This window comes from Myotis yumanensis, unplaced genomic scaffold, assembly GCF_028538775.1.
Source record: "Myotis yumanensis isolate MYYU_CA2020_CCGP unplaced genomic scaffold, mMyoYum1.0.hap1 SCAF_19, whole genome shotgun sequence".
In the NCBI taxonomy this organism is placed as follows: domain Eukaryota; kingdom Metazoa; phylum Chordata; class Mammalia; order Chiroptera; family Vespertilionidae; genus Myotis; species Myotis yumanensis.
Window position 1 is genome coordinate 17602720 of NW_027223770.1, and position 26880 is coordinate 17629599.

Genomic DNA, 26880 nt, shown 5'->3' on the forward strand with positions numbered 1-26880 from the left:
GCTTCACACCCACCGGGCTGGTTTTAATAGGAAAAAAACCACCATAAGAACAAGTGCTGGTGAGGATGTAGAGAAATAGAATCCTCATATGCTGCTGACTGGACTGTCACATGGTGCGGCTGCTTTGGAAAATAGTGTGGAAGTTCCTCAAAATGTTAAACATGGAGTCACCACGTGAGCCAGCAATTTCACTTCTGAGTATAGACCCAAAAGATGTGAAAACAGGGACTTGAGTGGATATGTGCACATCCATGTTCATAGAGGCATTATTCACAATAGCCAGAAGGTGGAAATAACTCAGATGTCCATCAAGTGTCCGTTAACTGATGAATGGGTAAACAGAATGTGGTATGTCCATACAATGGATGTCATTTGGCCAGTAAAAGGAATGAAATACTGGTATGTGCTATAACATGGATGAACCTTGAAAACATTATGCTAAGTGAAAGAAGCCAGTCACAAAGGATGACATATTATATGATGCCATTCATATGAAATGTCCAGAATAGGCACATTTGTAGAGGCAGGAAACAGATTAGTGGTTGCCTAGGGTTGGGGGGCAGAAGTTGGGGAGAAAATTGGAGAGTAGCTGCTCATGGGCATGGGGTTTCTTTTGGGGGTGATGACATGTTCTAAAATTGGATTCTGGTGATAGTTGCACATTTTTTGACTATACTAAAAATCACTAAATTGTACGCCAGGAATGGGTGGTATGTGAATTATATCTCAATAAAGCTGTTTTTTAAAAGCGGGACTATTGTTTATCAAGTTACTACATTCATTCTTTTTTTAAAAAATTTCTTTATTGATTAAGGTATTACATATGTGTCCTTATCCCCCCATTACCCCTCCATCCCCCCCCCCACATTCATTCTTATAATTCAGCACCTGGGAGTACTCTGCTGCTGTTTCAGGAAGTCAACAAATATTTAGTGACTGCATGGAGATTTAGGCGGACGTTAGATGCTTGGAGTGCAAAAAGCAAGGAATTGATGATGCAGGATTTACCTTCAAAGAGCTTTTGTTCAAATGGGGAAGAGAAGAGTAAGCTAGGTGTGTAAGTAGCAAAAATATACCCCGCTCCTGATTATCTGTGCTAGCCCTTCTCACTAGCTGCCCAGGAAATCAGCAACTACTAGCATATATATAAATATATACATAAATATATATATTATTGATTTCAGAGAGGAAGGGAGAGGGAGAGATAGCGATAGAAACATCAATGATGAGAGAGAATCGGCCCCCTATTGAGGATCGAGCCCAAAACCCAGGCAGGTGCCCTGACTGGGAACTGCTAGTGACCTCTTTGTTCATGGACCGATGCTCAACCACTGAGTCACACCAGGCCAGGCATGAATAGTTTTGCAGGTCAATTTTTGTCTTTGATGACTTTCTCAGGCTAAATTATTAGAAATGGAATTTTTTTGTCAGAGTGTGGACATTGTAAAACTTTTGATTGCTTTGAACTCTCAGATTGCCCTTTGGAAAGGTTGTACCAACCTATGTTGACCCTGGAGTGTGAGTGTTTATTTTCCTGCTTGCTACAAATATTGTCTTTTTCGTTTTTCTTGTCAACTTCATTGATACCCCATTAACATCTTAATTTTCATTTCTTTCCTCATTATTGAAGTTGGATTTTTTATGCGTCTGTGATCCTTGTATTTAATGCCAAAAAGTATGTGATATTGACTAAAAGTGCGTCGAGCATGTAAAGGATGAAGATGTCTTTGTAGCCTGGAGGTGACAGGTTGAAGATACTTCTCGCCAAACTCTGTCACTGCTGGGAGGGAACAACATAGATGCTTTTGAGTGTCAAGTGGAGGGAAGGCGTTCTTTCTTGGATTTAATGCCCACTTGTCTCCCATCCAGGTTCTTAAAGGTGGCCAGGAAGCGCCCACCAAGCCCAAAGGCCGCCCCAAGAAGAACTCCATCCCGACCTCCGAAGAGATTGAAGCTGAAGAGAAGATGAACAGCCAGGCGCAGCGCCAGGAGTGCCCCACGCCCTCGCAGGGACGGGAGGAGCCCTGTGACACCCAGGAACCTCAAGCCTGCCCCGTCCCCTTGGAGGTGGCTGAGCCTCCAGGCCAGCCGCAGGAGTTGCCAGTAGCCTCTTCGGAACCCCCACCACCGTCAAGCTAAAATCAAACTCTTTGAGGGGCAGGGGACACTGGGAAGAAGGGAAAGAGAGAAGGCAGGAGAATAGGAGAGCAAAACTCCCCAAAGCCTGGTAAAGGGAGGGCGAAGAGAGCCATCTGCCTCCCTCCCTCTCTCCCTCCCTCCCTCCCACAGGTCTCCTTGGCATTTGGCATTTTCATCACAAGCATTTGAGAAGACTCACGTGCCTTAGGCCTCTCTCTTCCTGAAAGGATGCTTTAGCCACAGGATGCCCTGCATAAAGGGAGACGGTGCCTTGGAACTGCCTGCCCCCGCTGAGGGCTGTGGCGCTGGGCGAGCACCCCACCTGGCACGGTTGGGGGGTGCGGCTCAGCTCTCTCCCTGCCGGGCCTCTGGGCAGCCAGTCAGCAAAGCAGAAAGATACAGCGGGCTGGGGCAGCTTGCTCAGGTTCCTTGCTGACTCAGCACTTATTTCTGTAGTTTTTTAAAAGAGAATTTCAGGTTTTTTGGTTGTTGTGGAGGGGGGATGGTTGAGGAGGGCGGGCTCGGGGGAAGGGAGTTCTGCGTTATTCCCACTGTTTCTGAATAAAGTTTGTTTGTTTGAAGACACGTGTGCCTTGGAACCCCTGATGAGAGTGTCAGGTGACTTGAGAACCGAGCAGCCTGGTTTTTTCTCGCTCCGTTAAGTTGCCATCCTGGAAGCTGCAATGCGGACATGTTGAGATCACTTTTATTTTTTAATGAAAAATAAATCTTTCAAAAGGGCCCGGTGCGTTGGTTTCTTCGGCGGAGGCCGTGTGACTCTTCTTGACTATCTCATGGAAAGAGAGACCCAGAGGCAGAGCCCTGCTCCCTGGGCTGTGGTTTCTCAGCTAGAAAAGAAAAGACCAGGCCAGGCCCGTGGTGTCTCAGGGCAGAGGGTAAAAGGCAGACCCACCAGTGCCCTTGGGTGAGGACGGGGCAGGTGGTGGGGGCTCCGCTCACCCCCCTCCCACCGCCTTCTGCCAGCGCAACTCCATTCTGAACAACTCCAGGCACTGAACATTCTGGGCTTCCACCTTCAAAACTGGTCCTACTTTTTCTGAAGAGATCATCAACGTATTTGCTTCAAAAATCCAGCTGTGTGAGAAAAAGTCTTGCTGCCCTCCCCCTCTGCCCTGTGCCCGCCGTCCCCTCCAGGTAATCATGTCGATTGGTTTCTTGATTATCTTTCTGTACTCGGTGTACACTTGGGTGACGGGTTCTGCAACTTCTAACAGAAGAAGATTGGAGAAGGACTTGGTCAGATGGGCTCTGTGATTTCAAGTTTGAAATGATGTCCCTCTTTTCGGAAGCCCCGGGAAGGGGCAGGCTGCAGACATCCTAGAGAGAACACAGACTCCCAGCTGACTGCTCCGCAGACTGGCCCAGAGGCTGGTCCACAGGGGTTCATGGTCATCCTCCTCGGGTTCACTTGTGATGTCCTCCAGGGCAGAGCGCCTGTCATGTGCACTGTCCATGACTACTTACACGGTCACTGCCCAGCGCGGGCTCAGGAAATAGCAACTGACTTGAATAACGGCTCCACTAGGAAGCAGGACCTGCTTCTAGTTCTGCAAAGCGAACCGTGGACGTGAGACAGGAATGATCGGCTGGTGTTCAGCACTCCGGCCGCCCGCTTCCCCCTGTCGGCGTGGACAGTGAGAACGTGACTGCTGTGTGACCTGGCGGAGGCCCTGCCTGCATTGCTTTCGCCGTTGAGATCAGCAAAGAGAAAGCAGTTTTTATCCTTGACTCTTGTGAATAGACAAAGGAGGGAAGAAGGCTTTGGCCTTGAGAACAGGTCTGTGCAGGCCACACCCAGCGTCTGTGCACGGTCTCTTGTGTGGTGTGTGCAGAAGCTTCTTCGCCTCCAGCCCACCAGGTGGTGTCAGAATGGGCCAAAGAGTTTACAGCAGGGGTCCTCAAACTTTTTAAACAGGGGGCCAGTTCACTGTCCCTCAGACCGTTGGGAGGGCCGGACTATAGTTTAAAAAAAAACTATGAACAAATTCCTATGCACACTGCACATATCTTATTTTGAAGTGAAAAAACAAAACGGGAACAAATACGATATTTGTATTTGCATGTGGCCCGCGGGCCGTAGTTTGAGGACCCCTGGTTTACAGAGGATCCACCCAAGTCAGCAGGTGGATCTGTGTGGATGGAGTCTCACTCCTTGTTATGTCCTCTTCACCCCTCCTCCTGCCCCCAAGGGCCTTTCATTTGGATTCTGTTTTTCCTACGATGGTGTTGGGTCTCTGGTCCTGGACTCTCATGTTATCCTTGTCTGAGGTGCTGGATAGTGACCGTCATTGCGCGCATACATCTGCCCACACAGTGTCCCTGAGCCTGGGCCCCACCACTGTTTCTGACTTCCAGCCCTGAGTCCTATCCTGTCACCTTTGGTATTATCTCCTGTCCCTAAGGGTTGAAAGGATTTCAGGGGAGGGGTCAAGACCTCAGATTACCTTTCTGTTTGGAAGCCCTGAGCCCAAGGGCAAGTGCACGTTACCAGCCTCGGGCCTGCCTCCTGCCTCAGCTCTATAGAGCTGTGCTCTGTGACCCAGGGTGGGCCAGGCCGGGCCTTCCGAATGCCAGTGGGCACTGATTTCGGTGCCAAGCCTGTGTCCTCCTCTTTCCCGTTTGCACCCAGCACCTGCTGCACAGTATTCTGTGCGTGTAGGTAGATAGGTTGTTCTGTGCAGAGTCCTGAGCAGGGCCATCCAGTGACCCCTGTGCCCAGGAGTTCCCTCCTCACTTTCTCAGCTTCTTTCTAGGGTTTCCCAGTCACTTCAGAGGGAAGAGGGAGGGCGGAGCCAAATCTCTGTCGTCGGCAGACACCTTCTCGTCACCCATGGGCAGCAGTGCTGGGCCCGTTTCCCCAGGGGCCAGAGGGCAAGGGTGATGGAAGTTCATACGTGAAGGCCCTTATGGCCAAGGGTCAGTTTGCCCCATTTTGCTAATTCCTTGTGGGAAAGGTACTGAAGAAGATGCCCTCGGATTTCCCCTCTAGGGGACCACAGGCCGTGTTGTGGCAGTCAGCCTGGGAGGAAGACAATGCCTAGGGAGACATTTGTCTAAAACAAAAAGTGAAAGCCTGTCCGGGCCAAAGTCACGTTTGGTAGCCGTGCCTTGGTGAGGTCGTTTGACCTGGTTCATGAGGCGATGTTAGCAGGTGGCTGAGGGAGGTGCGTCCATCCTAGAGAATGGCTGGAGGGCAAAGGTGAAGGTCATAGATGGAGTGAAATCTAAAACCTTGGGATGGGCCGTAGCCAGAAGCATCCTTTCCTGTGGCGAGCCAGCACGGCCATGGCATACTCAGCCCCACGTTGAGTGCCTTTTGTGCCGCGCCAGCTCAGCCAGGTTCGGTGACCCTGAGAGGGGACGGTGAAGGGTTAAGAAAAGACAGACAAGAGAAGAAAGCTGGGTCTGGGTGGGACGCTGTCCTCTCTAATGGAGAGTTAGCGACAGCGCCACAGACTACAAGCCGTGTCTTTATTTTATAGCCAGATTCCACAAGGCAAAGTAAGGGCGTGATCAAGATGTTTACAACATTCTCGGTTTCAATCCTACTCAACTACACGCACCTGAACTCTATCAAGCCCACATCACTCAGGCACGTGGGGCCACGTGTTCAGACCACAGGCTCAAGCTTACAACTCTAGCTGTTGGCTATCATTGTGCTGGGAGGGCTCTGACCTCCTAGCTGGGACTTGCACGTGGCCATGAGAGGACTGTGCCCTCTCATTCGTCCGAGGCTTGAACCTGTCCAAACACTGTAGCCGCTCTCCACACTTACCACCCGCAGAGAGGAGACTGGGAGATACCTCAAACCACCGGGGCCAGAAGCTTCTGCCCTTAGAACACAGCCGTAAGCGCTGTCAGCCACAGTTCAAGTCCACAGGTACTTCCTCAACGCCTGTCCTGTGAGGAGCGCCATGCTAGTGCTAATGGGGGGGACGGGGGTGCAGCAATGTGCCGCCTTCTTCTCCTTCTCCTTCTCCTCCTCCCTCTCCCTCTCCCTCTCTTCCTCCTCCTCCTCCTCCTAAGGATATTTTGCCCATTGAATTTTAGAGAGAGTGAAAGGAAGGGAGAGAAAAAGAGAGGAAGACATCGATGTGAGAGAGACACATTGATTGGTTGCCTTCTGCATGCACCCTGACCCAAGGCCAGGGATCGAGCCTGCAACCGAGGTACATGCCCTTGACCAGAATCGAACCCGAGACCCTTCAGTCCTCGGGCCGACGCTCTAATCACTGAGACAAACCAGCCAGGGTGAGCTTGAATCTTCCTGGAGAACCTTCCACTTTAGTGAGTTTGGGGCGGGGGCAGGGGTTCAGCTAGGTTTTTGTGGAATTTCCACCTGCCCTCACCTGTGAGATGGCCTCTCTCTGGGCAGGGAAGGGCATTCGTGGGATGTACAACCCTCAGCATGTCCCCCCAGCTAGGGCCGCTAGGAGAGGGTTAATGTCTTAGGCCCCTGTGCACCTGGAAGGGTGATTAACACTGGAATAACAATCCACCTGAATATGCTTCTAATCCCAGGTTGTCACCCAAATCCTGGGTGGAGGTGGCTGGGGAGGGAGAGATCTGGTAATGCCATTGGTAATCTGGGTGTGGATCCTGAGGGGAGGTGTGGGCACCAGCCTGGTTTTGCTTCTTTGCATTCTGTGCTTGCCTCCCAGCGGGCAGTGGCGGCCAAGGCCTTCCCTGTCTCCTCTCCCACCGCCTGCCCGTTTGCGCCCACCCTCCAGCTGCCCTGGGGTCGGCCTCTGGCAAACCCAGGTCAGCAGCGGCCAGGAGGGGCCGGCGCTGCGGTAAATCACTGTGACAGGCGCCTTTCATACCTGACCTCTCGTTCCCAAACCTCTTCCCTTCTGTTTATTTTTGTTGCAGATTTATTAGACACACGGTTAAGTGCCCATTTAGCTCTGCAAACTGTCAGCGGCCCCGCTTCTATGAATAAGGCCATTCACAGACAAAAGCCCTTAAACGTTTTTGAAAGAGAAGGTGGGGAGGGAGGGGGAGAGGAGAGGAGGAGGAAATAGCGCCCCAGGTCAGTGAGGAGGCCAAGATCAACCGAAACCCAAGCGCAGGCCTCTCCTGTAGGCCAAGGATGTAACAAGGGCCCTCAGAGCCGCCTGGGATCACCCTGCTCGGCAAGATGTGTGTCATCTCTCCGCAGGCCGCGGGGGTCTAGAGTTCACTCCTTTGTCTCGGAGCCTGGGAGCTCACCGCTGGGCAGGCTGAGCGGCCGTGCACCTGCTCGGGGGCGGTTGCCAAGAACCTGGAGGCATGTCAGGCCGAGTCCTTGCCCCTTGGGAGCCCTCCTCCTCCTCCTGCTTCTGCCCAGGCTCCCCTCCTTCAGGTGCCATTTCTTCCCAAGCACCTGGCTCCTTCAACACACACGGCTCTGCGGAAAGTTGCAAGACGCTGGTACACTGTCTTTGTACCACAGCCCATATTAGGGACCATTCACATCATCGCTTCTAACCATCTCAGCAGCCCTCTGAAGTAGGCACTGTGATCACCTCCACTCAGAGATGGGGAAGCTAGGACCACGTGGTGGAACAACTCACAGTTGCCTAACGCAGCTGGGCGGATGCACTTCCCATCATCCCTGGACTGGGCCTGTGCCTACTTGTGAGAGGGCTGAGTTGACCAAGCCTGATCTCGGGGCAGAGCCCTGAGGTAGACAGGCCATGTGTCCCTCAGCTTCCCCTGCACGTGCTCTTGCCCCTGCTCCCACACTGTTGTCACTGGGGTAGCTCTCACAATGTGGGGTGCAGACAGTATCCCCCCAAGCGTGAGTGATCAAGCCCTCTATCTACTGGGACCAGCAACAGTGCAGGTCCTGTCCAAGTCTTATTGTGTGCAGTCCAGGGTGTGTGAGTGTGTGTAGTGTCATTTTTTTTGCAGTGGTGCAAGCATCTGGAGGAGACTCAGAGACAGGGGTCACATCCGAAGCACAGTGACAGAGCCGTGTCCTCACTATGGCGTGGCAAGCAGTGCCAGGGGACATTGGCTTCTACCCCAGAGTGGGAGGGACACAGAGAAAAGCTGGTAGAGCCCAGGTAGACGCTCCCTGGAAAGCCAAGCCCTCTGCTCCAGTCCTGGGTGCAGATGCTGCTTTCTCGGCAGTTCTTGGGGTGACCTCTGAGATCTAAGCCAGACTCGGAGCCCTGCCCCTCTGAGGCCCTGGAGCTCAGCTTCTCTTCCTCCGCTGCCTCCTCCTCTTCTTGGTTCCTCTTTCAGCCATTTATTTCTCTTTATTTGCAGTTTGTGTTCAATGCAAATACAGGCCATAATATGAGAAAGTCACTCTGAATCAAAGCATAGTTACACAATGCAACGTACACTTAAAACAGATGTTCAGCATGCAGACACGAAGCACGAGAAGTGTTCATTCACATGTAAAAAGCTGGAGATGTGTTGGAGCTGGGTGTTTGGTATTGCTTTCTAAGGATGGCAAATATTTGCCTTTGTTATCAAGGCTACTGTGCTTACTTGAACCCTGGAACACCAGTATGGTCACAGCAATCAAAGAATTCAGTGAGCCCAGCTGGCATAGCTCAGTGATTGAGTGTTGGTCTATGAACCAGGTGGTCACAGTTCGGTTCCTGGTCAGGGCACATGCTCGAGTTATGGGCTCTGTCCCCAGTGGGACATTCGTGTGTGCAGGAGGCACCGGATCAATGATTCTCTCTCATCATTGATATTCCTATCTCTCTCTCCCTCTCCCTTCCTCTCTGAAATCAATAGATATATTTTTTTTAAAAAAAGAATAATTATTGCAATGGGTTGAACTACATCAAATATTCTTAAATCCATGTGTTCAGAGTTTTGAAAATAAAACTAATTCATCACCTTCAGAGAGGTGCTAGGAAACCAAGGGAAAGAAAGCACTTTAAATAAAGGGAAAACAAGCGCTTACTCTCTATGAACTGTGTCTCTGGGAGACTGAGCAATTAGGGAAGGTAGTATGTGAATAAGGAATGATTGATTTAGAATGTCACCAGTCATGACCTTATTGAATTAATGAATTTGGGCAAAGGTTGTAGAAAGAGACACAACCAAGCATTACATATGTCCGTATAAAAGTGCACCCCACTGCCTGTGAAGGAGTCTTGCAACAGAAAAGAAAATCAAACTTAAACCTGATGAAGCTTCCACCTCAGAATGTCAACTTACAGGAAGTGAAGGGACAGCGAACAGGTTCAATAATGCTCTTGTGACACCCTCAGCAACATCCAAACAATCTTCCCGATAGCACTCCATATGAGCTTTCTTACCTTGACCCCCAAGTCACCCCAAGTGTCCTACCTCAACAGTCCCACTGTGACTCTTGTCACCATCCAAAGCTTCTCTACCTTGAAAATGACTAATTCATCCATTTACTCTCTGCTCTCTGATCACAGCTTTCAATTCTTCCCATTGTTAATTCAACTATTTCCCTACCACCCTTCCCAGATGCCCTCAGAACCTCCATCCCATAGGTTTATTTTTCTTATCACAAAGTATTAGCTTTCTTCTCCTTTCTTCTTTCCACTCCTTCACCTTAGATTTCATGCTCCATTAATAATCTGAACTTCCTTCCTATTTATCTCTTTGTTATGCTATCTAGCAAACTCCCCAACCCTGTATGAATTGAATGGTCTACTACTTCATGCCTGACATTGCCACTGGAGGAAATCCCACAGGAGGTGAGAGAGGAACCACTATTGATTTATTTGGACCCATCTTAGCGGTTCCCTCATCACTTTCTGGAAACCTTCTTCCTTGTTCTAGACACCTTATATTCCATCTGCAATGATTATTTCAAACCTTATTCACCTCACTCCCAGCAGATGCTTTTGCCCCCAAATTTCCATTAAAAAAGGAAGTCAATAGATGGGACTCCCTCAACTCCCTGTCACCAAACCTATAGACATACACGTCTGTTCTCAGCTGCTCTTTTATCCCTTCTGTTGCTGAGGAGGTATCCCCACCCCTACACAAAACTACCTCCTTCACCTGCGTTTGGGATGCCCCACTGCCAACTTTTGGGGACTCAACCATAGAGAGTATATCTTCTCATTCCCTCCTCTTCAACCTCTGCTTCTATTGCATATGTATTATTTTAAATAGCCTTATTGAGGTACAATTGACTCACAATAAACTTTATATATTTAAAGCATATAATCTGCCAAGTTTTGACATATGTATATACATGCAAAAGCATTATAATAGTCAAGATAGTAAACATATCACTCAACCCAAAAGGTTTCTTCACGCCCCTTCTAATCCTTTCCTCCAGCCTTTCCCTGCCCATGTTCCCCAGGCAACCACTGATCCGCCTTCTGTCACCATAGATTAGTTTGTAATTTCTAAAGATTTATATAGATGGTATCACATGGGGTGTACTCTGCTTTTGTCTGCATTCTTCCACACAGCATAATTATTTTGAGATTCATTCATGTTGTGCATGCATAATTCATTCCTTTTTTTTTTTTTTTTTTTTTTTTGCTGAGCAGTATTCCAATGTGTGTAAAACTCAGTGTTTGTTTAACCATTCACTGAATGATGGACATTGGGGTTGTTTTTAGTTTGAGGCGATCTATATAGCCTAAGCAACCGTTTGACTGTTCAACCGTTCGATTGTTCGACCATTTGACCGGTAGCTATGATGCACACTGACCACCAGGGGACAGACTCTCAACACATAGGCATGGAAACATGGAATAGACTGATCTCAGAGGGAAGGGGGAGGGGGGAGAGGATGGGAAGAAATTAACCAAAGATCTTCAGCCTGTGGGGATTGGGCCCAAACCGGCAGTCCAATATCCCCCAAGGGGTCCTGGATTGCGAGAGGGCACAGGCCAGGCCAAGGGACCCCACCGGTGCATGAATCCGTGCACCAGGCCTCTAGTTACAAATGAAACAGATAAGAAAGCAATGGGCAAGTCTTTGTGGGGGAGTCTACTTTCTTTTCTCATGGGGAAATCCTTAGGAAAGGATGGATCATAGGGTAGGTAGGTTTAATTTTTTTAAAAAGACTGCCAAACTGTTTTTCCAAAGTGGTTGTACCATTTTACATCCCCACCAGCAGTGTGAGAGCGATCCAGTTGCTCCACATTCTCAACAACACTCAGGATGGTCACTTCTTCTCCTGCTAGGGGCATACTAGGCATCCTAATAGCTGTGTCAGGGTTTCTCACTGTGGTTTTAGTATGCATTTCCTTTGGTCATGTGAAAACGTGGTCATTTACACTCAACCATTAGGAGCACAAGAAAATACTGCGAAGGGGGAAGTTCATAGTAGGAAAGTATTATACTATATATTTATAAAACTTTATATTTTTATATATACATAATATATGTTATATATTATAAAGCACAGTTACTTTTTCTTTCTGTTATTCAACAGACATTTATTCAGTTTTCAGGTGTATCAGGCACTGGAACTTAACATGAATAAGATATAAGTCTTTTACAAGGAGTTCCTAGTCTAGGTCAGTAGTCAGCAAACTGCGGCTCGCGAGCCACACGCGGCTCTTTGGCCCCTTGAGTGTGGCTCTTCCACAAAATACCACGTGTGGGATTGCAGGTACAGTGCGATTGAAACTTCGTGGCCCATGTGCAGAAGTCGGTACTTTGTGGAAAAGCCACACTCAAGGGGCTCGCGAGCCACAGTTTGCCGACCACTGGTCTAGGTAGAAGGATATAAGCATGTAAAACTGTTAGAAATCCCTACAAAGCACAATAGGGCACAAAGGAAAAAGTGATTATTTACAACCAGGCAATCAGGAGGCTGAGCACAGAAAAGTTTCTTAGAAAGCGTTACATAGAAAGATAATGGTTGAGCGGAGTCATTTATCTTATCTAATTTTGACAACATCCTTGGAAGGCAGATAGTGATGGAGTGAGGGAGGAACAAAAAGGGCCTTCAGAATAAGAAAAATCTGAGCAAAGTTGTGGCAATTAGGGAGCAAGCTTTTGCAATGGCCAGCTCACCATGTGAGATAAATGACCCACAGACTAGTGGGGCTTCTGGTCAGGAAGGTAGGTGCTGGCCTGACCGGTGTGGCTCAGTGGTTGAGCATCAACCCAGGAACCAGGAGGTCACAGTTTGATTCCTGGTCCAGGCACATGCCCAGGTTGTGGGCTCAATCCCTAGTAGGGGGCATGCAGGAGGCAGCTGGTCAATGATTCTCTCTCATCATTGATGTCTCTCTCTCTCTCTCCCTCTCCCTTCTTCTCTCTGAAATAAATAAAAAACATATTTTAAAAAAAAATAAAGGTAGGTGGTGGCTAAAGTGTGATGGATTTGAACCTTATACCGACAATAGAACCTCCAAGGGAGAGTGGACTAGGAAGGAGAATTACTGAAATCCTATAGGCAACAATCATTGTCTTTGGGTGAACAAATAATGCCCCACTTAAGTAAGTATTATTTCAAATGGATGTAGGTGCTATCGGGATTAATAAAATAGAACTTAACATAAAAGATGCTGTGATTATTACGTAGCTTTTGGTTATTTTCAGCAGATCATACAGTCCAATTTTCATGATGTGGGAAGCCTTGAATTTTTTTTTAGCCAAAAGATTGGGAAGAGCTCCTGGAAGCAGGGAAAATCCCTGAAGGTGTTTGAGAAAAACAATGGGTGAGCTGGGCGGACAGAGAAGGGAGCTGTTGAAGGTGGAGACACCAGTGAGGAGGCTGTTCAAGTAGCTCCGGGATGAGGCAGTGAGGACCTGCACGGAGATGAACAGCAGTGGCTGGAGGTCAGCACCCTAGCTGGTGGTCTGGCTATGAGTCAGTGACTCCCTGATCTTCGTTCATGTCTATCCTTTACGGACCCACCCAAACCCCCATGTCTGTGCGGCGTTACATACCCCTGAGGCAGAGCCCTGGCTGAGCAGCTGGTAATAAGGTTTTGGATGAATGTATTTAGCTAATGATGATCTTCCATCACAGCCCTTCTGGCTTCCAAAGATCCTCCTGAGCACAGAGATCTAGTTCTCTGAATGATAGTCCTGAATGGATGACAGTAGAAAAATGAGCTGAAGAACAGCCTAGCAATAACCCTGAGAGAGATCAGATTTAAAGAAGCTGCAATCTGCCGAGGCCGGTTTGGCTCAGTGGATGGAGCGTCGGCCTGCGGACTGAGGGGTCCCAGGTTCGATTCCGGTCAAGGGCATGTGCCTGGGTTGCGGGCACATCCCCAGTGGGAGATGTGCAGGAGGCGGCTGATCGATGTTTCTCTCTCATCGATGTTTCTGGCTCTCTGTCTCTCTCCCTTCCTCTCTGTGAAAAATCAGTGGGATATATTTTAAAAAAATAAATAAATAAAAAATAAAAAATAAAGAAGCTGCAATCCTTTAATCCCAGGTGATATCGCTTCTGCTGCAAACCCTGGAGTCCACCTCAACCAGCCACCTGATCCCCAGGGGAGGCAGGGAACATTAGCTGTACCCAAAGTGGGCATGATGGCCTGGCTACTGGGGGTCAGGTAGGGCTGGACACGGTAATTTTAGCCACAGCCTACCTCTCTCTCTTCTGGGAGCAATTGGTGTGATCGAGACGCAGAGAACCCTAATCCTATCTTGGCACAGAGGCAGCCTGACATTTGCCAAGAATTTCTACCCAGAAATTCTGCTTTATAAATAGAGGAATTAGGCCTGATCGGTGTGGCTCAGTGGTTGAGCATCAGCCTGTGAACCAGGAAGTCATGGTTCGATTCCCAGTCAGGGCACATACCTTGGTTGCAGGCTCGATCCCCAGTGGGGGGTGTGCAGGAGAAACCTGATCAATGATTCTCTCTCATCATTGATGTTTGTATCTCTCCCTCTCCCTTCCGCTCTGAAATCAATAAAAATAAACAAACAAACAAATAAGATTGTGGCAAGGTCACTGAGGCATATTGCATGGTGACAGAGCAACGGAATTTCCAGGAGAGGCGGGGCGAGGACATGCCTGGCACCAGGTCTAGCCTTCCTGTCTCAGGCAGGACTGTACTGTGGGCTGATTCGACTGCTTTCTACATCACCTGCACTTCCATGCTAGTGGAAGAAAGCAGTATATGGATACAAAATCTAAACTGAGGCTTTCACTGATCCCTGAAGCTCAGAGATCTTTGGGCAATTGAAGTCATGCGTCTGGGTGTATTAACTCATAAGCGTGCCCAATGAGTAACAGGGGTTACAAACGGATATTTAAACCAATTATGATATTGGGCAGTGGTCATTAATTATCTGTGGTCCTCCTCCAACTTTCAACTCCTCTTCACGTTTTGGCACCCTACCATATGATAAACCTTTTCTTCCCAAGGAAGAAGCCAGAACACACACTGCAGACCGCTCCCAGCTGTGGGGCGGTCATACGATCTAGGTTCTGGCCATCAGCCACATCTTCAGGAGACCTGGACTCAGCAGTAAGAAATAAGGGGCGAGAGCCACATCTGAGGGGCCGACCTTCAAGCAGGTTCGGTAGCAGAAGTCTCCAGATCTTTGGGAGTAGCAATGGTGACGTTTCTGGCTGTAACCTGTTATGAGACCAAGAGGTTGCGCATTTTTTTTCTGGCTGCTTACCTTCAAGGCGTGGCTCTCTTGGCCTCCAGAAGATTTGATATGTTATCTACCATTTTTAAACCCACCCCCACCCCTTTTTTTTAGCTTAAAGGGCCAGAATAGCTTTTGCTGTTTGCATCTAAGGACCCTGATAGATGCACAGATTGGTACTTAAGATGGTTACCAGCAATAGACCCTCAGGAAATGGTGAGAGGGTGGTGGGTTAGCTGAAGACGCAATCATTATTTTGTTAGTATTAAAGGATGGGAGTGATGAAGCAATTCCTTAAATTCTTACCTGACCTCCCTACTCAAAACTCCGGCGGCCTTCAAGATGGAAGGCTTGAGGAATGCAAATACTGTGGGTGGGTCCCGTTGTTTGCAAACACAAGCACTGCCTGATACAACAAAAAATCTTCTGGTGTGCATTTTAAACAGGCCCCCTCAGTGGAACTAGAGTTTTATGCCTTCCACAGTGATGGGGGGGGGGGGGGGGGCGGGGGAGAGAGAGAGAGAGAGAGAGAAACTTTCAGAAAACAAATACACAGTAGGGATTTCAGAGTATATTTAGAATTCAATAGACACCTAAATTTTCTAGCCATCTCTATAAATTGGGCTTATAGAGAACAGACACTTACCAAGGCTCTCCATGATCAGACATCCCTAAAGAGAGAGATACTGGATATAATAATTCTTTAGTCAGATATGTGTGCCTTGCAAACATTTTCTCCTGGGCTGTGGCTTGCTTATTCATTCTCTAGAAGATATCTTTTGTTGAGATAGATTTTTTTTAGTTTGATGAAGTCTAAGTTTTCAAATACTTCTTGTTTGGTTATTGATTTCTGAATCTTGCTAAAGAAATCCTTACCCATCTTTCGGTCACAAGGATATCCTCTTACAATTTCTTTGATCAGCTTTACAGTTTTAGCTTTGATGTTTAGGTCTATGAGCCACTCTGAATTGACCATTGTGTGTGATATGCGGTAGGAGTGCATTCTTTTGCATATAGATACACAGTTGTTCCTGCATTGTTTGTTGAAAAGACTTTCTTTTCTCATTGGGTTGGTTTAGCTTCTCTTTGAAAATCAAGTTACCATATAAATGTGGGTCTATATCAGGGCTCTCTATATCAGCAGTCAACAACCTTTTGGACCTCAGGGACCACCGTGGCCTGCGGACCACCAGTTGGCGACCGCTGCTCTATATTGTTTTATTCATCTATTTGTTTATCCTAATACCAGTAGCACAGCCTTGATTCTTATAATTTATAATAAACTGGAAAGTCAGATAGCTTCTTTAGACTTTGCTCTTCTTTTCAAAATTTGATTTAAAAAATTGACATATAGTAAAAGTGACTTTTTATATTGCATAGTTCTATTCATTTTTTTAAATCCTCACCTGAGGATATGTTTATTGATTTTTAGAGAGTGAAAGGGAGAGAGAAACAGAAAGAGAAACATCAATGTGAGAAAGAAACATAGATTGGTTGCCTCTTGCACACACCCTGCAACCAAGGTATGTGCCCTGATCAGGAATCAAACCCGCAACCAACCTTCTGGTGTACAGAACGATACTCCAACCAACTGAGCCACATGGGCCAGGGCTAGGTCTATTCATTTTAATGCATATGTAAATATATATAATCATCACCACACTCAGAATATGAATAGTTTGACCTTTTCTCCACTCCTAATCCCTGGCAACCACTAATCCGTTCTTTGTTATTACAGCTTTAATTTTTAGAAAATGTCATATAAATGGAATCATAGAGCATGTAAACTTTTGAGACTGGCTTTTTTTTTTTTTTTTTTTACTCTGTAAAACGCCTTTGATATTTAACCAGGTTGTTGCACGTATCAATGTCATTCCTTTCGTTTGTTGGCTAATGTTTCATCTTATGGATGTATTGCAGTTTGTTTATTCATTCACTCGTTGAAGAACATTTGGATCATTTCCATTTTTCTGGCAATTATAAATAGAGCTGCAATCAACATTCATGTACAGGTTTTAGTATAACCACGTTCCCATTTTTCTAGGGTCGTCCTTTAGTATGATTGTTTTGGATGTTCTAGGCCTACTGCATTATCATATTAATTTTAGAAACAGCTTGTCAGTTCATATAAAAGCCTCGCCTAGATTTTGATTAAGTTTGCATTGAATCTCAGTTGGAAAAACCTGCTTCAGGAAGGCAGCCTTCGCATAATCACCCTAGTGTTAGGAGGGATGACTCCTAGCCGGAGCGTGGTAGCTACATACCGTCTGTGTCCCATTGTTTCTGAGTTGCCTAGCAACAATTTGCCTGTCAGAGTATGTTCCACTCTTTCTCAACTACCTGTAAATCGCTGACACTTTAGTATGCAAGAGTTTAGTTTCCTCCACTAATTACTTAATTTCATTTTAGGGAACGGAAGGCTTTGTTTTCCGTTAAAGAAATTCCATGTTGGAAGAAAATATAAATAGGCACCAGCCATGTGTCAGATATTTTGTATACATTATTATACATTATTGTATCCTAGCATTTCCATTTTGCAGATGGAGAAAGTAGGGCTCAGTTAAATTATATAACTTGGTAAGATCACAGCATATTGGACCCAGTTAAGATTTCAACTCAGGTATGGCTAGGTTAAAACACCATGGTCCGCCGAAACCTGTTTGGCTCAGTGGATAGAGCATCGGCCTTCGGACTGAAAGGTCCCAGGTTTGATTCCGGTCAAGGGCATGTACCTGGGTTGTGGGCACATCCCCCGTAGGAGATGTGCAGGAGGCAGCTGATCGATGTTTCTCTCTCATCGATGTTTCTAACTCTCTATCTCTCTCCCTTCCTCTCTGTAAAAAATCAATAAAATACATTTTAAAAAATTAGTTTACATTTAAAAAAACAAAAACAAAAACAAAAAAAAACCCCATGGTCCTTCCACTATACTGCACTTTCTCTGGCCCTTTCCCTCACACAGGTGAACCCAATTTGGGTGCAAAATGATTCTGGATTTAGGAAATGTTCTGAAGAATACTTGGCTCTGGTCAAGATGGGACATAGGTATATGAGGTACTTGCATCTCCCCTAAAAACATATCAAAATTACAATTTGCCCAGTTGTGTGGCTCAGTGATTGAGCATCAATCCAGAAACCAAGAGGTCACGGTTAGATTCCCAGTCAGGGCATATGCTGAAGTTGCAGGCTCAATCCCCAGTAGGGAGTGTGCAGGAGGCAGCCGATCAATGATGTTTCTCTCTCATCGATGTTTCTATCCCTCTATCCCTCTCCCTTCCTCTCTCTCTAAAAATCAATAAAATATATTTTTAAAAATTACAACTAAACTACAGGACAACCAACATTGAGGTCCACCTGAAATCTAGCTGAGTGGAAGTCCTACAACTAAGGATATAAAGAAGAAGCCACATTGAGATTGGTAGGAGGGGCAGAAATTCAGAACAGACTGGTCCCACACCCATGTGTGGCAGATAAAAATTGGAAGGGGTATCTCAACTATGGATCCAGGAGTCCTAGCCCCACACTAGGCCTCCCAGGCCAGAGTTCCAGTACCAGGAAGAGAAGTCCCCATAACTTCTGGCTCTAAAAACCAGCAGGGATTGAGTAAGAGAGAGGGCTGCTGGAGTCCCAGGTGTTCCTCTTAAGGGGCCAGCACATGGACTTACTCGGACTTACTACCTCTGAGCTCCAGCCCTGGGACAGCAGCTCAGAAGGCACCGAGGACATATGGGAAGGAAGTGAATTGTCTAATGTCAGAGAGAGAACTGGAGGGGCAGTTTTGTCCCAGACAGAAGGGCTGGCAGAAGCCATTGTTCCTTTTCTGAGCCCAACCCCCCACAGAGCAGGCAGGCAGGTGCCATATCTGAGTCCCCATCAACCTGGCTATCACTGTTGGCCCCACCCTGGTGGTTCCCTGAGACCATGCCCCACCCAACTTGCAGGTTCACCCAAGCTGTGTCCCGTGGCTTTTCCCTACAAGCTGCCTGTCTTGGTTCATGCTTCAGACTTTCTTAAAATCCCTCAAACAAGCAGAACCTGGCCTTGGTGTGCCCCTTTCCTCTTGCTAAGTCGCCCCATGCCTGATAGCACCATGCCCAGGACTAATGGCAGCTGACCTTGATTTGCAGCTTGGCCTCGCCTGGGCATCTTCAAGCCATCTACAGATTGCTCGGTAGCTTATGCCAGCTGGCCCAGGGCAGAACACAGGTGGCAGCGGACCTTGGCCTGTACCACCTCCCAGGGGCCCCAGAGCCAGCATACGCAGTGGACAGCCTCAGACCACGTTGAAGCACCACCCAACCATCTCCACAAGTGACACACTCAAGGGGCAAATTCAGTGGGCACCAGAGCCCAACTAAGGTAAGTCTTGCTTCATGTAGTGGGCCCCTGAACAGTTGATCCTCCATGGTGGTTGCAGCCAGTTCTTGCAGCCGATTGGCCTGAGGGTAAATCCCTCCCACTGATGTGCCATCAGCAATCAAGACTCAACTACAACAGGAGAGTGCACACAGCCCATGGGGGAGGGGAGCTCACCTGGAGTGCACAGCTCAGGTGAATAGGGAGGCTGTGCCACTGGACCCTAGAGGACACCTGCTATTAAAAGCCACTCTACCAAGCCCAGGAGACCCAGCAGCTCTATCTAATACATAGAGACAAACACAGGGAGGCTGCCCAAATGAGCAGACAAAGAAATATGTCCCAAATGAAAGACCAGAACAAAACTACAGGAAAAAAAAAACTAAGGAAAATGGAGACAAGCAATCTACTAGATGCAGAGTTCAAAACAATGGTTATAAGGATGCTAACGAACTTAGGGGAAGACTGGATGAACTTAGGACTTCAACAAAGAGGAAACATAAAAACAGAACTAGAAAACATTTTTAAAAACCTGTCAGAGCCGAAACCGGTTTGGCTCGGTGGATAGAGCATCGGCCTGCGAACTGAAAGGTCCCAGGTTCGATTCCGGTCAAGGGCATGTACCTGGGTTGCAGGCACATCCCCAGTGGGAGTGTGCAGGAGGCAGCTGGTCGATGTTTCTCTCTCATCGATGTTTCTAACTCTCTATCTCTCTCCCTTCCTCTCTGTAAAAAATCAATAAAATATATTTAAAAAAAAACAAAAAAAAAACCTGTCAGAAATGACTACATGGACTGAAATGAAGAATACACTGCAGGAAATCAACAGTAGAGTAGATCAAGCAGAGGAACAAATCAGAGATTTGGAAGATAATGAAGCAGAAAACACACAATCAGAACAAAAAGAAAATGAGAATCCAAAAAATGAGAATAGTATAAGGAGCCTCTGGGACAACTTCAAGCATACCAACATTCACATGATAGGGGTGCCTGAAGGAGAAGAGAGCGGGCAAGGAGTTGAAAACCTATGTAAAAAAATAATAATAATAATGAAGGAAAACTTTCCTAGCCCGGTGAAGGAAATAAACATATTACTGAGTACCTAACTCAGTACCTGGCACTTTGATTTGAAAGACACAATGAATAATGATTTGGCTTTACAGGCCTCTTCCCGAGGCTGCAAAGGGAGAAGGGTTATGTAGCCTCTTTTAGGATCATAGATTACACTACTAAGCCTGTATTTTTTCAATGGATTCCCTTGCTTTAGACTTTTGAGTAAACAGATCTAAATTCAAATCCTGGTTCTTCCACTTACTGAGTGAACAGGTTACTTAAGCTCTTTAAATCTCTTAGGGTTGCTAAAAGGATTAAATGAGAGAATGCATTTAAAGAGCTTGAACAACGTCAGGTATAGAGTAAGTGCTCACTAAAGAGAAGCTATTATTATAAAAAAAAAGAAGAAGAAAAAAGAAGTGATTATTACTGAGATGATTTCATAGTTCTTTTTATGCCCAAATGCAGATTAAGTCCCCTTTGCCCTTCCCTATGTATTTTTCACCCTTATCATGCACTTACTTTGAATAAATCTGCTTAGTAAATAAACTTTTTATTTTGAGATAGTTATATGGAGTTGTAAGAAATAATAGAAATAAATCCTGTGTGTCCTTTACTCAATTTCCTGGATGGTCACATTTTACAAAATCATGGTATCAGCACCTGAAACTAATATAAAATAATATTAAATGTCAACTGTAAATGAAAAATAAAATTTTTAAAAATCATTTCATAATATTATATATGTTAATGTGAATTTAGGAGAAATCCAAGAAATGATTCATATTCAATATGTGTTTTTATCATCAAAAATCAAATTTAATTTCTGTATATGGGTTCATCTTTTGTTGGAAATATTTTGTCTACTATTCAATAAAGTAGACTCTTTTTTAAAAATACTTTTAAATTCAGACTTAATCCTGGACTGGTCAGTACAGTATTCTTTCATTATACCAGTTACCACTTATTGAAGAAGTACCATTGGTAAGTATAATTATATTACTACATTTAATCCCCATGACAGCTTCCTTATGTAGCTATTATAAATCCCATTTTACAGACAAAGACATGTAGTTTAGAGACAGGTAAGTAAACTTTCCTAAGACTACTCAATGAATATATGCCAGGATTTGAACCCACTGGGCCAGCAGGTTTCAAAGTTTAAGCTCTGAAATGCTCCTCTGTGCAGCCTCTTCTGCTCTAGCTGCCTCCTGACAGAACTCAGAGGTGATGGAGAACATAGCTGTGTGTCCTATTGCCTTTCTTAGGGCTGGTTGTTCTGTACCCTAATCTGAATGTCACCATGTCAGAAGTCCTTGACGGTGCCTACTTGGAAAGGGGAACATTATGGCCCAGAGCAGTAAAGAGCTCCATTCAATTACTGCTAAAACACTTCAGAAAGACAGTGTGTTTGAGGGACTTCCGGCCACGCGTGTTCTTTCCTTCTGAGCATTGCAAGGGAGCAGCATAAGACTTGCAAATGGACTTGACCTCTCCACTGGGCATCTGGAACTAAAGTGATTGATCCCAGAGTATTATGTGGACCAGACAGCTTGGTGCAGTAGAAAGAGCATAGGATTTTCATTGAACGTTGGTTTGGACTTGTCCTTGACCCAGCATTTTTGTACTTTCACTGGTTTATGAAATGCCTCGGGAAGAGAGGCGTTACAGGCATGCCAACCCGAGAGATTGTCCAATAAAGACACAATCAGCGAGGGAATGGGAATCATCAGGAGGGCTTCCTTTAAGAGGCGAGTTCTAGAAAAGATTTTGAAAGTGCCAGACCACTCTTGCCCTGGAAAACACACACCTGCCAGCATTACCCCAGAGGCCACTAGCAAGTCCTCATCCATCCGGCACCCCGATGGGGCTCGGCCTCCTTGGCTCCCACTGCAGGCCTTTGGGGAGAGGTTGACATTAACTAACAAAGAGATTCTTTGAGAGCCCAGAAAGAAAAGCACAAGCCAGACTCTCCATCTGCCTGCCGGCCTGTTGTGTAAGAGCCGGAGGAGGAAGAGGAGTGGCAGGGGCAGGGTGGCTCACAGTGGCCGCAGTCAGTCCCTGGCGATGGAGAAGCCAACTGTGCTGACAGGCTGGGCCTCTCCCACAGGTTTTCCCTGGGCTCAGACAAAAGAGGAATAGAGAGCAGGAAAAGGGTGGAGGCCTCAAATAAAAATTAATTAACACTATCTATTTTTCTTTCTTTTTCTAAAGGTAATCTCTTAATCCTAAGAACTGGGATTCGTGTGTGCCCTTTGGTCTATAACCAAAAACGGAAGAGTCAGAAGCAATCATCGTGTTCGAGGTCTCACCTATTAGATTTCTTTCTCTCAATGGCCCTTTGTGTGGGGCTCTCCTATGAAGTAAAACGGGCCTTCTAGGCTCTGACTTGGATGAGGCAAACGTGGCCAAGGTGAGCCATCACCAGGGAAGCTCTGACGTGGAGAGATTGGAAACTGCAAGGAAATTGACATGTCAGGACTTGGGTTACCAAGGGAAAGGGGACACTGTAATCATTTCTCAACTGCTGTTGAAGTCCCTCTTTATCTCAGTGATAGATTTTCTCTGTATCCCATGATGCCCACCTTCTCTCTGTCTCCATCCAGCCACCATTTCGAGGACCAAGAAATGACAGGCCTTGAAATTAGAAGGTTCTTTTTGAGGACTTTTAGTCTAGACTCCTACACAACGAAGACAGGAAAGCCTTTGCTACCCTGGGCTCCACCATCTGGAAGTGGGGAAAAAGAAGGAAGAAAAGGGATGACGGGAAAGGACATATGAAGAGTAGTTGGGAACTGGGAAGTTACTCTCATTATTCTTTACCCAAGTAAATGGCACCACCATCCACTCAGTTGCTCAAGACAGACACTTGTGAGAACATCTCTAATTCCTTTCCTTCATCCCTTCTATGTCCACAGCCAATGATCCAGGCCATTACAATCTCTTGCCTAGGTTATCGTAACATTCTTAATTGATCTGCTATGATATACTGCTGTTCTTCAAGCTAATTTACGAATCACAATCAGAATTTTCTTTTTACTACACAACTTAATCATGTTTCCCCCTTGCTTCAATGGCTCCCCGTTGCCTTTAGAATAATTTCCAAACTCCCTTGCACAGTATTCAAAGCCTTCCATGACCACTGAGCTGCTGCCTCTATCCTGAACTAGTGTGATATGTTCTAACTTGCCTCCTGAACTTTGTACATTCTTCCTGGATCATCCTTTTGCCCCGTCTGACTAACTCATATCTGCCCTTCAAGTCTCAGGCTGGTTGCACTCTCTTCTGGGCAGCTTTCCCTGACCTCTCCTATCCTGGACTAGGCACCTCTTCAGGGGGCTCCCATGACCTGTGTACATGCTTCTGCAATGGCTACTGCTCCCATTGCCCACTACCAGTCTGTTTTTGAGATTAGTTCTGAAGTGGTTTGTGGAAGTTGAGTGGGAAGGCCTTCTTGATGTTCTAATTTGCATGAATCCAACTATGTGATCAGATTTAAAAGAGAGAGAAAGAATGAGGAAGGGAGAGAGTGAGAGATTGTTATCTCAATGGTACAAGCAATGCTGAGTGATGTCCTACTCAGCATCCATCAGCCCACATATGTCCCCACATAGTATCTTAGTGAGATGAATGTGAACCTCTAAGTAAATATTTTTATGTTATTTCACAGGGCCACTAATCATTATCTGCAAGCGTCATCTAGAGCAGTGATGGCGAATCTTTTGAGCTCGGCGTGTCAGCATTTTGAAAAACCCTAACTTAACTCCGGTGCCGTGTCACATATAGAAATTTTTTGATCTTTGCAACCATAGTAAAACAAAGACTTATATTTTTGATATTTATTTTATATATTTAAATGCCATTTAACAAAGAAAAATCAACCCAAAAAAATGAGTTCACGTATCACCTCTGACACGTGTGTCATAGGTTCGCCATCACTGATCTAGTGAGTAAGCAGCAATATGATCCAACACTGGAAGAGACACTGCTGATTTTCAAGACACTGGATTTCATTCCCTAATACGGTGTATCGCTAAGGAATTTTCAAGGGTAAAATCGATGCTTATATTTCGTTTTTGCCTTTTTATATGGTTTTAGAATGATCATCTTGGTAAAATACTCTACCAGCCAAGCTTGCCCTCTTTCTCCCGGCAACTGCATCCTCACATGGCTATTCCAGGAGCTGCCATGCTCTCACCTGACCCAAGGTAGGCCAACCAATACCTTCTCCAAGATTATTACATTTGAAATCCAGGTAATTGAGGCCATGTCTCCTCTTGTAGGTAAAGCTGTTAGATGCAAAACTAAAGGGATGTATTTTTCAGCACGTGGCAAAAGCTTGTTCGCTGAAAGAAATAGGCAAGATAGAGAAGTGAACTGCAATGGCAAAGATGGATTTAGCAGGTGTGGGCTCCTTGTCACTGGAGGGCTGGGTGGAGGTGGCCAGGGGAGAAGACTACTAACTGGGTGTCTGCTTGCTTGGTGCTGATCTTAGGCATATGAGGAAGGATGGCTACCCTAGATTAAGCCCGAGTCTGTGTGACTCTAAGGCAGGGGTCCTCAAACTTTTTAAACAGGGGGCCAGTTCACTGTCCCTCAGACCGTTGGAGGGCCGGACTATAGTTTAAAAAAAAAACTATGAACAAATTCCTATGCACACTGCACATATCTTATTTTGAAGTAGAAAAACAAAACGGGAACAAATACAATATTTGTATTTGCATGTGGCCCGCGGGCCGTAGTTTGAGGACCCCTGCTCTAAGAAGTGTGAGGATATGGGGGAGACAAGTAAATGTGAAGAATGAGAATGGCCTCTTAAGGATGAATGGTGAGTGAGGATGCGAGAGCACTGAGCTCATTGGCACAGGAGATGAAGTAGAGCGAATAACATTTAAATATTTAGCCTAAGAACTATCCTGGGATGGACAGTTAGAAAATGGAGGAAATTAGGCCTCAGAGAAATTAATGACCTCAAAGTTATGCAGCTACTAAAGCAGCAGAGCCCCAGTTTGAACTGCAATTTGTGTGACTCTAAAGTCCATACTTATCAAATATCTGGTCTAATCCCACCGTATTACAGATGAGGACAATGAGGCTTTGAGAGGTGAAGTGACCTGCCTGGGGACATCAAGATATCCCAGTAAAACCAATCCTAGAACCACCAAAACCCAAATACTCTTTCCAGGCAATTCATTGCTTTCCATCATAATCAGAGAGGAAGGGAGAAGTTACTGAAACCATACAATTGCTCTGAAGGAGTCTCCTCCCTCATCTGTGCCCCATCATCTCCTTGGTAAATAGGAAGGATATTGACAAAGTGTCACTGGAGTGTGAGACACTTGGAAAATACAAATCCTTCTATTAGGAGAGTCCGGGCAATTATTTACTTGTCAACGCAGAAGGGCAGGGCAGGATTAATTAGAGCTAAAAGGATCAGGGCAAAAATACAGGTGTAATTATTATCATAATGGCGATAATCTGCAGATTCTAGGTAGATATTACTCCACCCTCAAGTGGCTAACCTGCTATAGTAGGGAATAAGCCAGTGGTGAAGGTGGGGATGGAAAGGAAATAAGTAACTGACAGAGTGAGGGACCAAAGACAGAAAACCAAATGGGAGAAAGAAAACAGGCTGATTTGCTAGTGATGAAAGGGTGAAGATAGTCTGACAGGCAAGAAATTTGATAGTAAATCATAAGTATTTGTACCAGGGATGATCTTTCAATGGCGCCCACATTGTCACTTCTCTCATTAGGAACTAAAGACGAGAATGTTAAGCAGACTGCCGAAGATTACATAGCTTGTCAGTGGCAGGATTTGGACTAGAATTTGGGTCTTTTTGCACTTAGTTCTGCGCTAGTCTAATAAAAGCCCATAGAGAATGCCCCACATTGGAGAAGAAGAGACATTGAGATATAGGTCAAAGGGGCTAGTCTACTAGAACCAAATGCCCATCTTTGTTTTCCATTCACACCCTTCCCCCAAAGCATTTCAAAAAAAATATCTGGGCCTGCTCTGAATCAAACTGGCTTATGAGAGTGACAGAGAAATTATTGGCTCATGAAAAGGTCATGTGGAGCTTTTTGATTTTTCCAGAAGTTAGAAGCCATATAACTGGAGGAAAAAAGTAAAAGACATCATGAACACACGCCTTCTAGTAATTGTGCACATAGTATATGCTAATTTCACACCATTTTGCATCTAAATCTCACAATTATAAAGGAATAATCATTGTTATCCCTATTTTACATATTTTGGAAAACCGAGGCTTACATGACTGACTAGATAAGTGGTAAGGCAAGCTGTGAACTCAGATTCATCTGTCTTCATATCGTATGGTTAGAATGTCTGGCCCTAGGCAAAAAGAAAAGAAAAAAGGAAAAGCAGACAGTACTCATTCATCTTTCCCACAAGGCATTTTTTACAATTATAATAACCGGAATTTTAAAAATTATTCAGCCTTAATCCTGCTCCACTAACATAGAAATTTGCTATTTTTCTCTATTCCTTGTAAACTTTCTGCATATGGACACATAAACTCCCAGACTGGCTTTTCTGCTGATATCTGGTCTGTGCACGGCCGTCATGGCGATAGGCACCTCTCCCTCAAATGCAATTCAACCTGGCCATTCCCACCCTGGCCCAGCATCCTGCCTTTATTGAAACTCCCTCAGTTGGACTGCAGGACAGGCCTCCCAAATCTTATGGCATTCTTTCTTCCTCCTTACTCTCTAACTCATTCCTCACTGGCCTCCTCTCACGTTCTTGAACGCACATGGTCCAACCTTTGCCTGTG

General features: G+C 45.8%; 1 protein-coding gene across 1 annotated transcript in view; it reads left to right on the forward strand.

Moving 5' to 3' along the window:
* The window catches only part of BARX2 (BARX homeobox 2), a 58114-nt gene extending 55465 nt beyond the window's left edge, over window positions 1-2649 (forward strand). The window contains exon 4 of the mRNA XM_070399445.1: window positions 1870-2649. Coding sequence (XP_070255546.1) covers window positions 1870-2139 — 270 coding nt within the window. The 3' untranslated portion in view covers window positions 2140-2649. The remainder of the gene's footprint in view (window positions 1-1869) is intronic.
* Window positions 2650-26880: the final 24231 nt, after the last annotated feature.